This window comes from Podarcis bocagei, assembly GCF_964188305.1.
Source record: "Podarcis bocagei genome assembly, chromosome: 1".
Lineage (NCBI taxonomy): Eukaryota > Metazoa > Chordata > Lepidosauria > Squamata > Lacertidae > Podarcis > Podarcis bocagei.
This window is the reverse complement of record NC_138125.1, coordinates 15,691,747-15,703,851: the sequence shown is the minus strand read 5'-3', so window position 1 is coordinate 15,703,851 and position 12,105 is coordinate 15,691,747. Positions and strand designations below refer to the sequence as shown.

Genomic DNA, 12,105 nt, shown 5'->3' with positions numbered 1-12,105 from the left:
CAGGAAGGTAAACAGCATTTCCATGTGCTCTGGTTTCCGTCACGGTGTTCCGTTGCACCAGAAGTGGTTTAGTCATGTTGGCCACATGACCCAGAAAGCTGTCTGTGGACAAACGCCGGCTCCCTCGGCCCGAAAGCAAGATGAGCACCGCAACCCCATAGTCGCCTTTGACTGGACTTAACCGGCCCACGGGTCCTTCACCTTACCTTACCTTTACCCCTGACATCAGTGGTCAGGAAGACCAGCACCTTACATATTTAAATCATTTATTTATTTTAAAATCTTTGGTTTTGAAAATTCAGCCCTCACATTACTACACGCTGCTATGCACACCACATTTCTCTGCTCCCGAAGCAATTAAATTCTCCTTGCCAATGTTTCCCACCAAGCCGCAGTGCCAAGTTGCAACAATCTGGATTTCCTGGAGACCACACTAGCCAGAAACCGCCAGCTCCCAATCATCCTGTGCACATCATTTTTTATTCTGCCAGTTGTCCGAGAGCTCTCCCCCCACTGCTTCCCATCTCCCTTGTGGACTATAAGGGAGGCATCTTATGGTTTGACCTCAGTCTAGGACAGTGGCTTCAGTCCCTGCATGCCTACCCATCCTCAGGGATTTTGAACCTCCTGGTGACTGACAGTCAGCTATAAAGAATTCTTAGCATGGAGCCCATTTGTTATCTTGCAACTGCATGGATGGGCAAGTGCAATTCCTCCCCATTAGCCGTATTTCTGCGGAGTATTTTTCAGGAGATACCTCGATATTTAAGCCTCGCTGCTCTTGCAGGCGGCATTATCTCCTCCCGCGCTCCTTGCCCACCTCGCCTCTTCCCTCGGGCAAGCACTTCTGTGTGGAGTTCGTGAGCCGTTTTAATTCCTCCTAGCTCAAACCTGATCCTCTGCCATGTATCTGGTTTTCTGTTCTTTTTTTTTTCTGGAACGGCATAAAGTATAACCCGTCCTGCCATCTTGCGCCACAAAACCCCCCCTTTACGTGCAACGGAAGCAGGGAAGAGAGAGGAGAATGGTCTAATTTAATCAGCACAGAAGCTGATTCATTCAGGCATCTGTTGTGGCTGTGGCATGCAACATTCTCCGCTTTCCCCCTCCCAGACGGAGCCATTTGTGTTTCCTAATTCTGGGCATGTCTGCAGCAGCTGTTTCTTGAGGGATAGGTCCCGTGGCAAGCAGCTGGGATGCCAGTAGCATCTCATTACAGGCCCCGATCTAGTCTGCTCATGAGGTTTTTCGCCCTTGGAAAGTTAGTGCCTCCTCCTTAAAGCAGTACTAACTTACTCCCAGTGGCATTGCCCCTTGGCGCAGTGTCCCAGACAACTGAACGCAGTTCGCCAGCGATGTATTGCATCTCAATTTCTGCCCTCTTCCTCCTCCTCCTCTTCTCCTCCTCCTCTTCTTCTTTCTTTTGGGGGGTGGGCCCTTTTATTTCTGCAGTCTCTTGATACTTGGCAACACAGGAGACTTTTTGAAACACTGGAGATCCACCATACATTGCAGATAGTCTGCATCTGGCTTAGAGGTTCGCGGATGTTTTTAGGCCTGTGTTAAACATGGTACAGGCGATTCTCCACTTACGCTTGCTAGACTCACACGACGTAGCACATGTGCACGGCAATGGGAAACAATTAAACCCGGAAATGGTGGGAGAGAGCTGGACGGTCCTCGTGGCTTGCAAGGAGACCATCCTAAGGGCTGGAAGAGGACATCAATGAGGCTGGAGTAAGCCCCAAAGAGACCGGAGGTGCAGCAAGTCTTGTTTCAGCTGCTCAGCCTCCCCGCCTAACAGCTGACGTGCGTGGTAGTGCAGCAGCAGCAGCTTCTTTCCTGCCTGTCCTCCATCCTCCCAGTCCCAGAGCTTTAATTCTAGTTGTGGATATTTTTGGATACAGTATTTTTGGTCTGGATTGGAGAGCATGTTGCAGGGAGGGTCTTTAGTTTCTCAACCAGGAGCCATATGGCTCCCTGGGAGCCCCCCCAGGATATTTTAAGGGGGGACCAGGTGAGAATTGTGCAAACGGGGGCCCATGGCACAAGATTAGGGAGCCACAGACTAGAGGAAAGTGAGAAGTGAAGAAAAGAGAGAAGTGACCAAGAAAAGAAAACATTCATGGCATTTTGTATTTGGGAGAATGAGGTTTCAGTCGTGTGAATTGATTTATTCAACCTAACACGGAATCGCCTTAACATAATGAACAGAGGTGATCTCCAGTTATCCCTCACAACAACAGAACCAGATACTAAAAAGTTTGTTTCTGGTCATCAAGCCCAAGGGTCACATTGATTGAGAAATACCTAAAGTATAAATTTTTATGTAATTGTATTTTGTATAAATTATAAAAAATTGAATAAATCATGTTCTATTTACAAACAAAACATTTAAATAGCTACCTTTCTACTGGTAGGATGGGGGGGCACAGGAAGGAAACAAGGTTGGAAGGGGGCAACAATCAGAAAAAGGTTAAGAAACATTGGTTTAGAGGGTGCTCCTCACTTTATTTGATTTCACTTATGTGCACGGACACCCTCTCCAACGGTGTCGGTGGGGCGCCGCATGTACTCCAACTGGGGGTACAACCATTGCTCAGTGGCAGGACACTTGCTTTGGGTGTAGAAGGCCCCAGGTTCAGATTCAGCCTCGTGCATCTTCAACTAAAAGAGCTGAGTTAGAAGATATGGAAAAGCCCTCTTGTCCGTGTACATTGCAGTAGTCTTAGTTGTCTTAATTACCAATGGATGGCCATCTGTCATGGATGCCTGAGCTGAGATTCCTGCAGTGCAAGGGGGTTGTACTAGATGGTTCTATAGTCCATAGCCCTCTCCCTGCCCAGAAATCATTGTAGTTGGTGGAAGTTGGCAGTTGGTGCTGTGAGGTCACCTGGGCTTGTAATGACAGTTAAGGTTCTCAGACCCAGTGATACACCAGCTCCTTTACAGGCAGCTCATGCCCATCCAGAACTAGTGTACAATCCAGTTTCCATACCTGGGAATTGACTATCCATAGCAGGCATAGGCAAACTCAGCCCTCCAGATGTTTTGGGACTACAATTCCCATCATCCCTGACCACCGGTCCTGTTAGCTAGGGGTGATGAGAGTTGTAGTCCCAAAATATCTGGAGGGCCGAGTTTGGCTATGCCTGATCCATAGGGTCTTTCGTATGATCAGGATTCAGGCCCAGTTTATTAGCCCATATCAGACCTGTGATTGCATCCAGGCACCAGCTTAGGACATGCACACAGCCTCTCTTGATTCAGATGTTACAGAGAAGTAGAGCTGGGTATCATTAGCATCCTGCTGACACCTTGCCCTAAGTCTCCTAATGATATGCTTCACAGAGTCCGTGGCAATGAACTGGATGCATATCAACATGGTGAGCAGCCCGCGAGGCTTGACAGTAATTATTATTTGTCCTGAAAACATTTGCCTTCGGAATCAAAATGATTTTTTTCTACACTAGAATCTCACCAGTGCAGAGTATTGCTCAGGAGAGTGAGTGGAGGGTGGGAGTAAAAATTGTGGGGCTAGGTAACTCTTATGATTACGGATACACATGAACGCCTGCTGTTTTGGTGCTGAATGAGGGACAACTTGGGGTTTTGGGTGGGGCAGGGCAGGAGGAGGAATGAATCTGGCCAAAGGGCCAGGTAGCTATCTCCCCCACACACCTTGTGGGCCGCATTTGACAGGCGAGGGGAGCCAGACACCTGTCACAGTGTGATTTATTTTAATTTTTATTCTTTGCCCACACGTGTCTTCAGAAGGCCCTTTCAAAGCTCTTATCTTGCCCAGCATTTTGCATAGGCCTTTGCAGGCACCGGCAATCAGCTGTTCACCAGTGCCAGCAAAACGCCTTTCAGCTGAGTCAGAGTTTTACCTACCCTACATTGGAGGCCGTGCAGCAGCAGCTCCTGGCCACAATGGCTATCTTCTACCTCTGCTGTCAGAGGCGTTATGCTTCTGAATACCAGTTGTCGGAAACAAGAGGCGGATTTGGGGCAGTGCACAGGGCGCTGAGCTGAGAGGGCACCTTCCTGCCTGCTTCCCAAGGCCTACTAAGTGCTTGCTTCGGGAAGGAGTTGCGAGGGCTCTGGCGGGGTCCTGACTGCGTGCTTAGCTTTGGAAAGAAGACTAGAGGGCTCTTGGACCCACCCAGAGCCTCGTGCCTCCTTCCCAAAGCCTGGCACCTTGCTTACCCGGCTTTGGGAAGCAACAGAGGGGGCTTAAAGGTAAAGGGCCCCCTGACTATTAGGTCCAGTCGTGGCCGACTCTGGGGTTACAGCGCTCATCTCGCTTTATTGGCCAAGAGAGCCAGCGTACAGCTTCCGGGTCATGTGGCCAGCATGACTAAGCCGCTTCTGGCGAACCAGAGGAGCGCACAGAAACACCGTTTACCTTCCCGCTGGAGTGGTACCTATTTATCTACTTGCACTTTGACGTGCTTTTGAACTGCTAGGTTGGCAGGAGCAGGGACCGAACAACGGGAGCTCACCCTGTTGCGGGGATTCGAACCGCTGACCTTCTGATTGGCAAGTCCTAGGCTCTGTGATTTAACCCACAGCGCCACCCATGTCCCACAGAGAGGGGGCTTAGGGGGTGCCAAATTTTGGCCTCGCACAGGGTGCCATATTACCAAGGTACACCGCTGCTGGAAACCACAAGGAGGGAGAATGCTCTTGTGCTCAATTCCTGCTAATGGGTTTCCCACAGGCATCTGGTAGGCCACTGTGAGAACAGGATGCTGGGTGGGCCATTGGCCTGATCCAGTGAGCTGCTCTTATGTTCTTATGGTGTAGGGCAGGTGGGTGTGACTTGGGCGAAGTGGCCTGGCAGGCCAAATGGAGAGCCCACAAGGCAGAGGTTCTCCACCTCTGGTGTAGGGGGAATGGTCATCCTGCCATCTGGTTGTCCTCTGCTCCCGATGTTCAGCCACAGCAAGGGAACTTTTGATTTATTTATTTTTATTTCAATATTTTTATTAATATTTTGCTAAGAGAATTTCATTTATGAGAAGACAGAGTGAGAAAAAGAAGAAAGTGAGTTAGAATGAAAAAAGAAACAATAGTGCTACATTACCATACGTTAATATACAGATATGTATGTTCTTATTATCCTAATGCACATATACTTTTCGATAACCTAATATATTCTGTGTCAACTCATTCCAAATAGCATTGTGTTTATCCAAAGAAAGTCTGTGCCTATAAGGTGTCTGCTCATTTGTTGCCAATGTTGTCATGCCACCCCGTTAGGGTGTGTAGAATCCATTTTCTCTGTCCCGTTGTCCATTTCCGTACAATGGGTATATAGTTCAAGAGCATATTCACCTCTGAAAATCTTACAAGTGTCCAGCACTTTCTCCCGAAACTTAGTAAGTGTGGGACAGAGTAAAAGCATATGTTTCAAAGAAGCATTGTCCATGTAACTTCAATCTCTTTCCTAGTGTAAGAGTTGACAGCTGCATTCCCTTGGGGGTCATCTGTTGGGGCCACGTATTGGTGGTGGATAGGGCTGAAGTCAAATGTCGGTGGAGCAGTTGAAAAAGGCTGGCATGGACAAAAAAGAGACCCTAATAATGTGGGTGAAGATAACAATATGTTTGGTGTGGTAAGGCAGAACATTGCCTATCACCAACACTACTAAAAATTTTTTACAGACTTGACCTTGACTCAGATTAAGTCCACGTCGACTGTGTACAATTGTCCTTAGCCCAGAATTCACGTCTCGCTGAGGTCATTGCCGCTTTCTGGAAGGGCGCCAGAGCAGGTGGGGAAGGAGACAGGTGTTGGCAAACTTAACCCCGAATGTGTTCCCTTGTAATGAAGTGAATGAGGCCGGGGGGGGGGGGGAGAACTGACAGTTCACCTGTTTCATGAAACAATTGCTCCAGGCTGTTCTGTTGGGCAGAACCTCAAAACACCCTAGAATAGCATCAGCGTGCCTATGAATTCCAAGCATACCTCATAAGGGTAGGATTCTGAAAGAGCTTTGCATAACAGAACCCAGACAGAGGAGCAACCATCTGGCAGAGCTGTGAGCAGTGCGGTTCAATTGCATGGCTGCAAGGTATTTATTCTGTGCTGAACAGTTCCCCCACAGTTCCATTTAATGGATCTACAGTTATTATTATGCTGCTGGTGATGATTGATTGATTGATTGATTGATTGCTCACTCTTCACCCTGAGATCTAAGGGTGGGACACAACCGTTGAACGCACAACATTACTAACAGTTCAAAACAAATTATAGCTTCAAGAATAGAGTAGCATCTAAAAATATGCACCTCAAGTGTCAAAGGTTACTTCACTTGTATAGTGTAAATATAAATTCTAAAGGGGCACAGTTTTATAATGTATATGTATATCGGGGTAGGAAATTCAGCTCAGTTCTTACTTTAATGTGAACCTATCAGTTTCACAGTTCCTGAAATATTCACCTCTCCAAATTTTGTTAAAAAAATGTTTACAAAAATGTATATACGTGGGGAAATTTTGCATACAGCGTTACGATGCATTAGGTGCAAGTACTTGCAACTATGTGTAAACTGGGGAGAGCTACATAACAAAATGTGCAAAAGCAATTATTTTTGTGAGTTTTTGGGTTTTTTTATATCATGGGAAATGATGTAGAAATGTGGCAAGCTGAACTTAAGACTGGGAAAATGAGAGGCGGAAAGAAACCAGCGTTGACACATTTGGCCATCCCTCGATGTAGATTTTTAAATTGTGTATGGAATTCATCCAAACCTCTCCTAATTGCAGCATGACGGAGGTGATGAACACACGCGAACCTGTTATGGAGGAATTTACCTTGAGCCAGCCTGAGGAAGAAGGAGGCACCTCCAGCCAGGTAAATGTAGGCAAATTACACACCATGCTACAGCCAACTCATTTTATCTATTTAATGTTTGTCAAAAGTATTTAGCTTCCTGGAGCCACTGAGAAGGGCATGCTACAGGTACACCGTATATATATAAATAGAATTCTTTTTTAAAACGTTTTATAAGGAGTAGGAGCCTGGCTTTCTTCTTTCCTTCTTTTGCTGTTCCTTTGAAGCCTGGGGCGAAATTCATGTCGGCTTCAATGGCAGCTAACAATGTTTCATCATAGCCCAGGCAGAGCAGTCAGGTGTGCAGCCACTTGGGCGTGTCATCAGTTAAGTGCATAAAACCGAAAAGGTATACCCAGGATCTACAGCAGGGATAGGGAACATGTGGCCTTTCAGATGTTGGACTCCAACTCCCATCAGCCTCTTTCAATGGTCAGGGATGATGGGAATCATAGTCCAGAACATCTGGAGGGCCGCAGGTTACCCAGTCCTGATTTATGCATTGGAATGGTCAACATTTGGAATGGGTACCCCGTTCTGGCTGCAGCGATTTTGGACAGCTGTTTTTGGACCTCTGCTTTAGAGACTGGAGAGCTGCTCTCTGTCCTGGCTGGCGTCCATTTACAGGGGATCAACATGCAAAATAATAAGGTGAGAATGATGCCGTCAAAGCAATCCATAGGCATCCCAAGGTGTTCCCCAAATGAACTTTTTTCAGACTGAGTTAATAACTACAGAGGTTTAGTAGGCCAGGCTTTTACCTGAGTCGAGACCTCAGTTTTCCCCCAGGACCCAACAGTAGTAATTCAATAAACTTTTGCAGCTTGGTTTAAAAGCATTCACGGTTAAGTCTAATCCTACTCAAGGGTAAGCTTTAGGCAAGTGTGGATAGGATTGCAGTCTTAATGTCTTTAAAGCAGGGGTCAGCAGCCGTTTTCAGCCGTGGGCCAGTCCACCGTCCCTCAGACCATGTGGAGGGCCGGACTATATTTGGGGGGGATGAACGAATTCCTATGCCCCACAAATAACCCAGAGATGCATTTTAAATAAAAGGACACATTCTACTCATGTAAAGACAAGTTCATTCCTGGACCGTCCGTGGGCTGGATTGAGAAGGCGATTGGGCCGGATCCGGCCCCTGGTCCTTAGGTTGCCTACCTCCATTAAAGCAACATACACTTCTTTATAATAATTTGCACCTTTATGGCAGCCTTCATCAACCTGGTGTTCTCTAGATGTTTTGAACTACATCAGCCACAGCCAGTGCATGTTCAATAAACAAATGAATAAATAAGGATCCTCGTTTGGAACTCATCCTTGTCCCCAGTGTAAATCCTATTATACACAGTGGAACTTACACCAAATTAAATGAATGTAGAATTGCACTGTTACCAGGCTAAGCATGTCTACTCAGAATTTAAGCCCAACTGAGTGTAGAGCATTGCAGTTCTTAGAGATTTAAGTTTTTAATTAATTTGGGGTTTGGAACAAGGTATGAAAGGTATGAGCACTTCTTACCCAGATGTTGCCACAGATCTGGATGGCATCTTTTGGGGAATTATGTCTGATGCTAGAATATCACATGTTTCTTCACGCCTCTGATATTACTGGTAACAATTCCTGTGCCTACTGTGTGAATTCTTCTCAATATGTGTTAGTTACAGTAAATGTCAGAACTTGGACTGTGGTTTATATTTACTGGTAATTCTTAAGAGTTTAGGCAGCCTACTGGGAATTGTCATGAATGTATTGAGGTTTAACATTTATACGCCCATGGTGCGTGGCAAATTTCTTCTGCCAGCAAGTGATGAGAATGAAGATGACATTTTGCTGAGAGCTGTCAGGAGGACTTGAAATTTACTGATAGACCTTCAAATATTTCTGACCAGTTCCCCCAGACCTCGGAAGAAACTCAAGAACTACAAGTAAATGTCACGATCCACCAAGTTTCTGGAACTTAGTGCAACAGAACATGTACACCCACACAGACATATTAACTTACTAAGTGTTTTTCTTCTTCTTACAGTTCTCTCCTTCAGTGGTACTTGGGTATAGAGGACTCATGTAGTCCTTCACAACAGAACGAGCTTTTATCATTTTGAGTGTTACACTTAAAAAAAACAAAACAGGATTCTTTCTAACTGCATAGGCAGCTCTGAGATTGAGAATAGCTACCATTGCCACTCAACAGGTGGTCAGGCAGACGACACATATTTATTCAGGGCTGAGGCCAGAAATGTGCTCGAATGAATGAGGCATCTTTTCCCTTGCAGAGCTACATTCATTCTCCTGAATAATATGATCCGACAAGTGGCATTGACAGCACCGAGATGAATGAGAAAGCATATAATGGTGGTGGCCTGGAACAGAGTGTCGTATCTAAATAAGTCCTACTTGGGGTAGACCCCTCATTGAGATCTGTGGACTTACATTAGTCATCAACTTGAATCAATGGATTCAACCATCCCTATTGATACTGATGGATCCATTTCAAGTATTTGCTACCTCCACTGTCGGAATGCTAGCTTACAAGAGTCTTCTAGTTGGCCACTGTCAGAACAGGGAGCTGGAACTGATGTTCTGGCAGGCTCTTCTATTTCCAGCTATTTATTTATTTGGCTCACTGGCAATCCTCTCTGCACCTACCAAAATATATTTGTTAATTGAGCATACACCGTGCTTTGGGTTGGGGATTGTCACGCATTTTCACAGCGGGTTATTAAACACCAGTTGTTGTTGTTGTTTGCATTGTGCCATATTCTTCTCCAGAATGATGAGGCGTCGATAGCAACGCATCACAGCAAACGACTGTTGCCCCAAGAAACCATGAATAACTCATAACGCAGCACCGCTAGTAAAGCACAAAGGGTTGAAGATGAAGGTCTTGATTTAGTAGTGCAAACGTTTCCTTTTGTTACCAGAGACCGAGTGTGAATGTTAAACCGTTTTTCCTTTTCAATTGCCTCCATGGCAACCATGTCTGGTCGGCAACTACTTTAGCCAGCAGGCAACGTGGAGGTTGTGGGTGGAGGGACCCCTGGCTCTCGTTCCAATGAGAACAGCTTCAAATCATTAATTTGTAGAGAGGCAACCACATGGGTGCAAGGAAGGTTTTCTTTAAAACTCATTTTCTCAATGTTCTGGCATGTTTCAAGCTGACGTGTTCATCCTTGAGTGAAAAGGACTCCGCATTCAAATTTAGAAAATAAACCTTTATCAGTTAAATCCACTCTCCTCCAGATTAAAGGTAAAGTAAAAGGACCCCTGACCATTAGGTCCAATCGTGATCGACTCTGGGGTTGCAGCGCTCATCTCGCTTTATTGGCCAAGGGAGCCGGCGTTTGTCCACAGACAGCTTCTGGGTCTTGTGGCCAGCATGACTAAGCTGCTTCTGGCAAACCAGAGCAGTGCACGAAAACGCCGTTTACCTTCCCGCCAGAGCAGTACCTATTTATCTACTTGCACTTGACGTGCTTTCGAACTGCTAGGTTGGCAGGAGCAGGGACCGAACAACAGGAGCTCACCCCGTTGCGGGGATTCGAACCACCCAACTTCTGATCAGCAAGTCCTAGGCTCTGTGGTTTAACCCACAGTGCCACCCACGTCCCCTCTCTTCCGGATTACTCTCTAGTAAAATAACTTTCTCAACAAGGCATACAGCCACAGGAAGACACTGCATTCAAAGCTACTGGTCATGAAGAAGCTGCCCCTTCCACAAACATGATAGGTATTTATTTATTTTAAAGGTAGGTGTTGTTAGGGCTTGCCGATCGGAAGGTCGGTGGTTCAAATCCCCGCAACAGGGTGAGCTCCCGTTGCTCGGTCCCTGCTCCTGCCAACCTAGCAGTTCGAAAGCACGTCAAAGTGCAAGTAGATAAATAGCTACCGCTCCGGCGGGAAGTTAAACTGCGTTTCCATGCACTGCTCTGGTTTCGCCAGAAGCAGCTTAGTCATGCTGGCCACATGACCCGGAAAAACTGTGGACAAACATCAGCTCCCTCGGCCAGTAAAGCAAGATGAACGCCACAACCCCAGAGTTGTTCACGGCTGGACTTAACTGTCAGGAGTCCTTTTCCTTTGCCTTTAGATGATGTTAAGACCTTTCTTCTTTTTTGAAATTTGGAAAATCAGCTTGTTAATGAATCTTTGCTTTTGTCTTCCGCCATTCAAAGTCCTTTTGGTGTGTGAAGCAGAAAATGCAAATGGTTCTCAACTTCCACTCATTAATATGGAGCATGATCCACAGAAAATTCTCCTCCATGCGCCTCCTTGAGCTGAACAGGATCTGCACAAGAACAAACCCCCTTGCTTTTGTGTAGTTCACGCTCATTTTCGGAGGGCCTCATGTCCTGATGAATTCCCCAGTGGGTTGATGTGCCTGAGAGCCAGACTCGTCTGCCCCTTGCTCTCTGTTGAGAAATGTCAAAAAATAATAAATAATGTAAAAAATGAAATGAAATATCACCTTAGGCTTTTCCAGAGGCACACGAAAAGTACCCCAAGCTGTCGAAAAGATTACCCTCCATTGTGGTGGAGCCATCCGAGACGGGGGATGTTGAAAGCGGAGAGCTTCGTTGGCCACCGGACGACCTGAAATCCATGGAGGACAAGAAGGCTCTCGCTGCGCAGAGGGCTCAACAGCAGAAAATGGATCTTGAAAGTATGGGTCATTTAATTTAACCTCTACCAGGGGGTGGGAGGGGAGCCTGAAACGACACTTTCAAAATGGCGGAAGGGTAGACCATGCCTATATGCCAGCTCACTGTTGTGCAACATCTCTAGGAAAAGAATATGAGGTGCCTCTTCATTGACTGTCCCTAAATATTGCCCCTAGTTGCTGCATTGATTAGTTGGTTGGTTGACTGTATTCATAGGTCACCTTTTATAGGGCAAAGCTTCTTTCTTCACCCTTCAGACTACAGTGGTACCTCAGGTCGCAGACGCTTCAGGTTGCAGACTCTGCTAACCCAGAAATAGTACCTCGGGTTAAGAACTTTGCTTCAGGATGAGTACAGAAATCGCACAGCGGCGGTGCGGCAGCAGCAGGAGGCCCCATTAGCTAAAGTGGGGCTTCAGGTTAATAACAGTTTCAGGTTAAGAACAGACCTCCGGAATGAATTAAGTACTTAACCCAAGGTACCACTGTACTGAAGTAATAAAGTAACATAATCATAGAGTCGGAAAGGATCACAAGAGTGTAGGAATATTTTGACCAACGTGAGGCTCAAACCCACAACCCTGAGATTAAGAGTGCCATGCTCTTCC

The 12,105-nt window shown here is 46.2% G+C and overlaps 1 protein-coding gene and 1 long non-coding RNA gene across 3 annotated transcripts in view; one reads left to right on the top strand and one right to left on the bottom strand.

Moving 5' to 3' along the window:
* Positions 1–12,105, top strand: part of LBHD2 (LBH domain containing 2) — a 59,436-nt gene that overhangs the window by 40,782 nt on the left and 6,549 nt on the right. Inside the window, exons 1-3 of one of the 2 annotated variants that reach the window (XM_081194890.1) lie at positions 5,967–6,079; positions 6,774–6,861; positions 11,311–11,500. In XM_081194890.1, coding sequence (XP_081051016.1) covers positions 6,069–6,079; positions 6,774–6,861; positions 11,311–11,500 — 289 coding nt within the window. In that variant the 5' untranslated portion in view covers positions 5,967–6,068. Of the gene's footprint in view, positions 1–5,966; positions 6,080–6,773; positions 6,862–11,310; positions 11,501–12,105 lie in introns of those variants that run through there. The other variant, XM_081194891.1, reaches the window with a different exon arrangement.
* On the bottom strand, positions 5,092–5,872 carry LOC308587435. Its single transcript, XR_014008378.1, has 2 exons — positions 5,677–5,872; positions 5,092–5,559 (listed from the first exon to the last, which is right to left on the bottom strand). It is a non-coding gene; the product is annotated as an uncharacterized lncRNA (long non-coding RNA).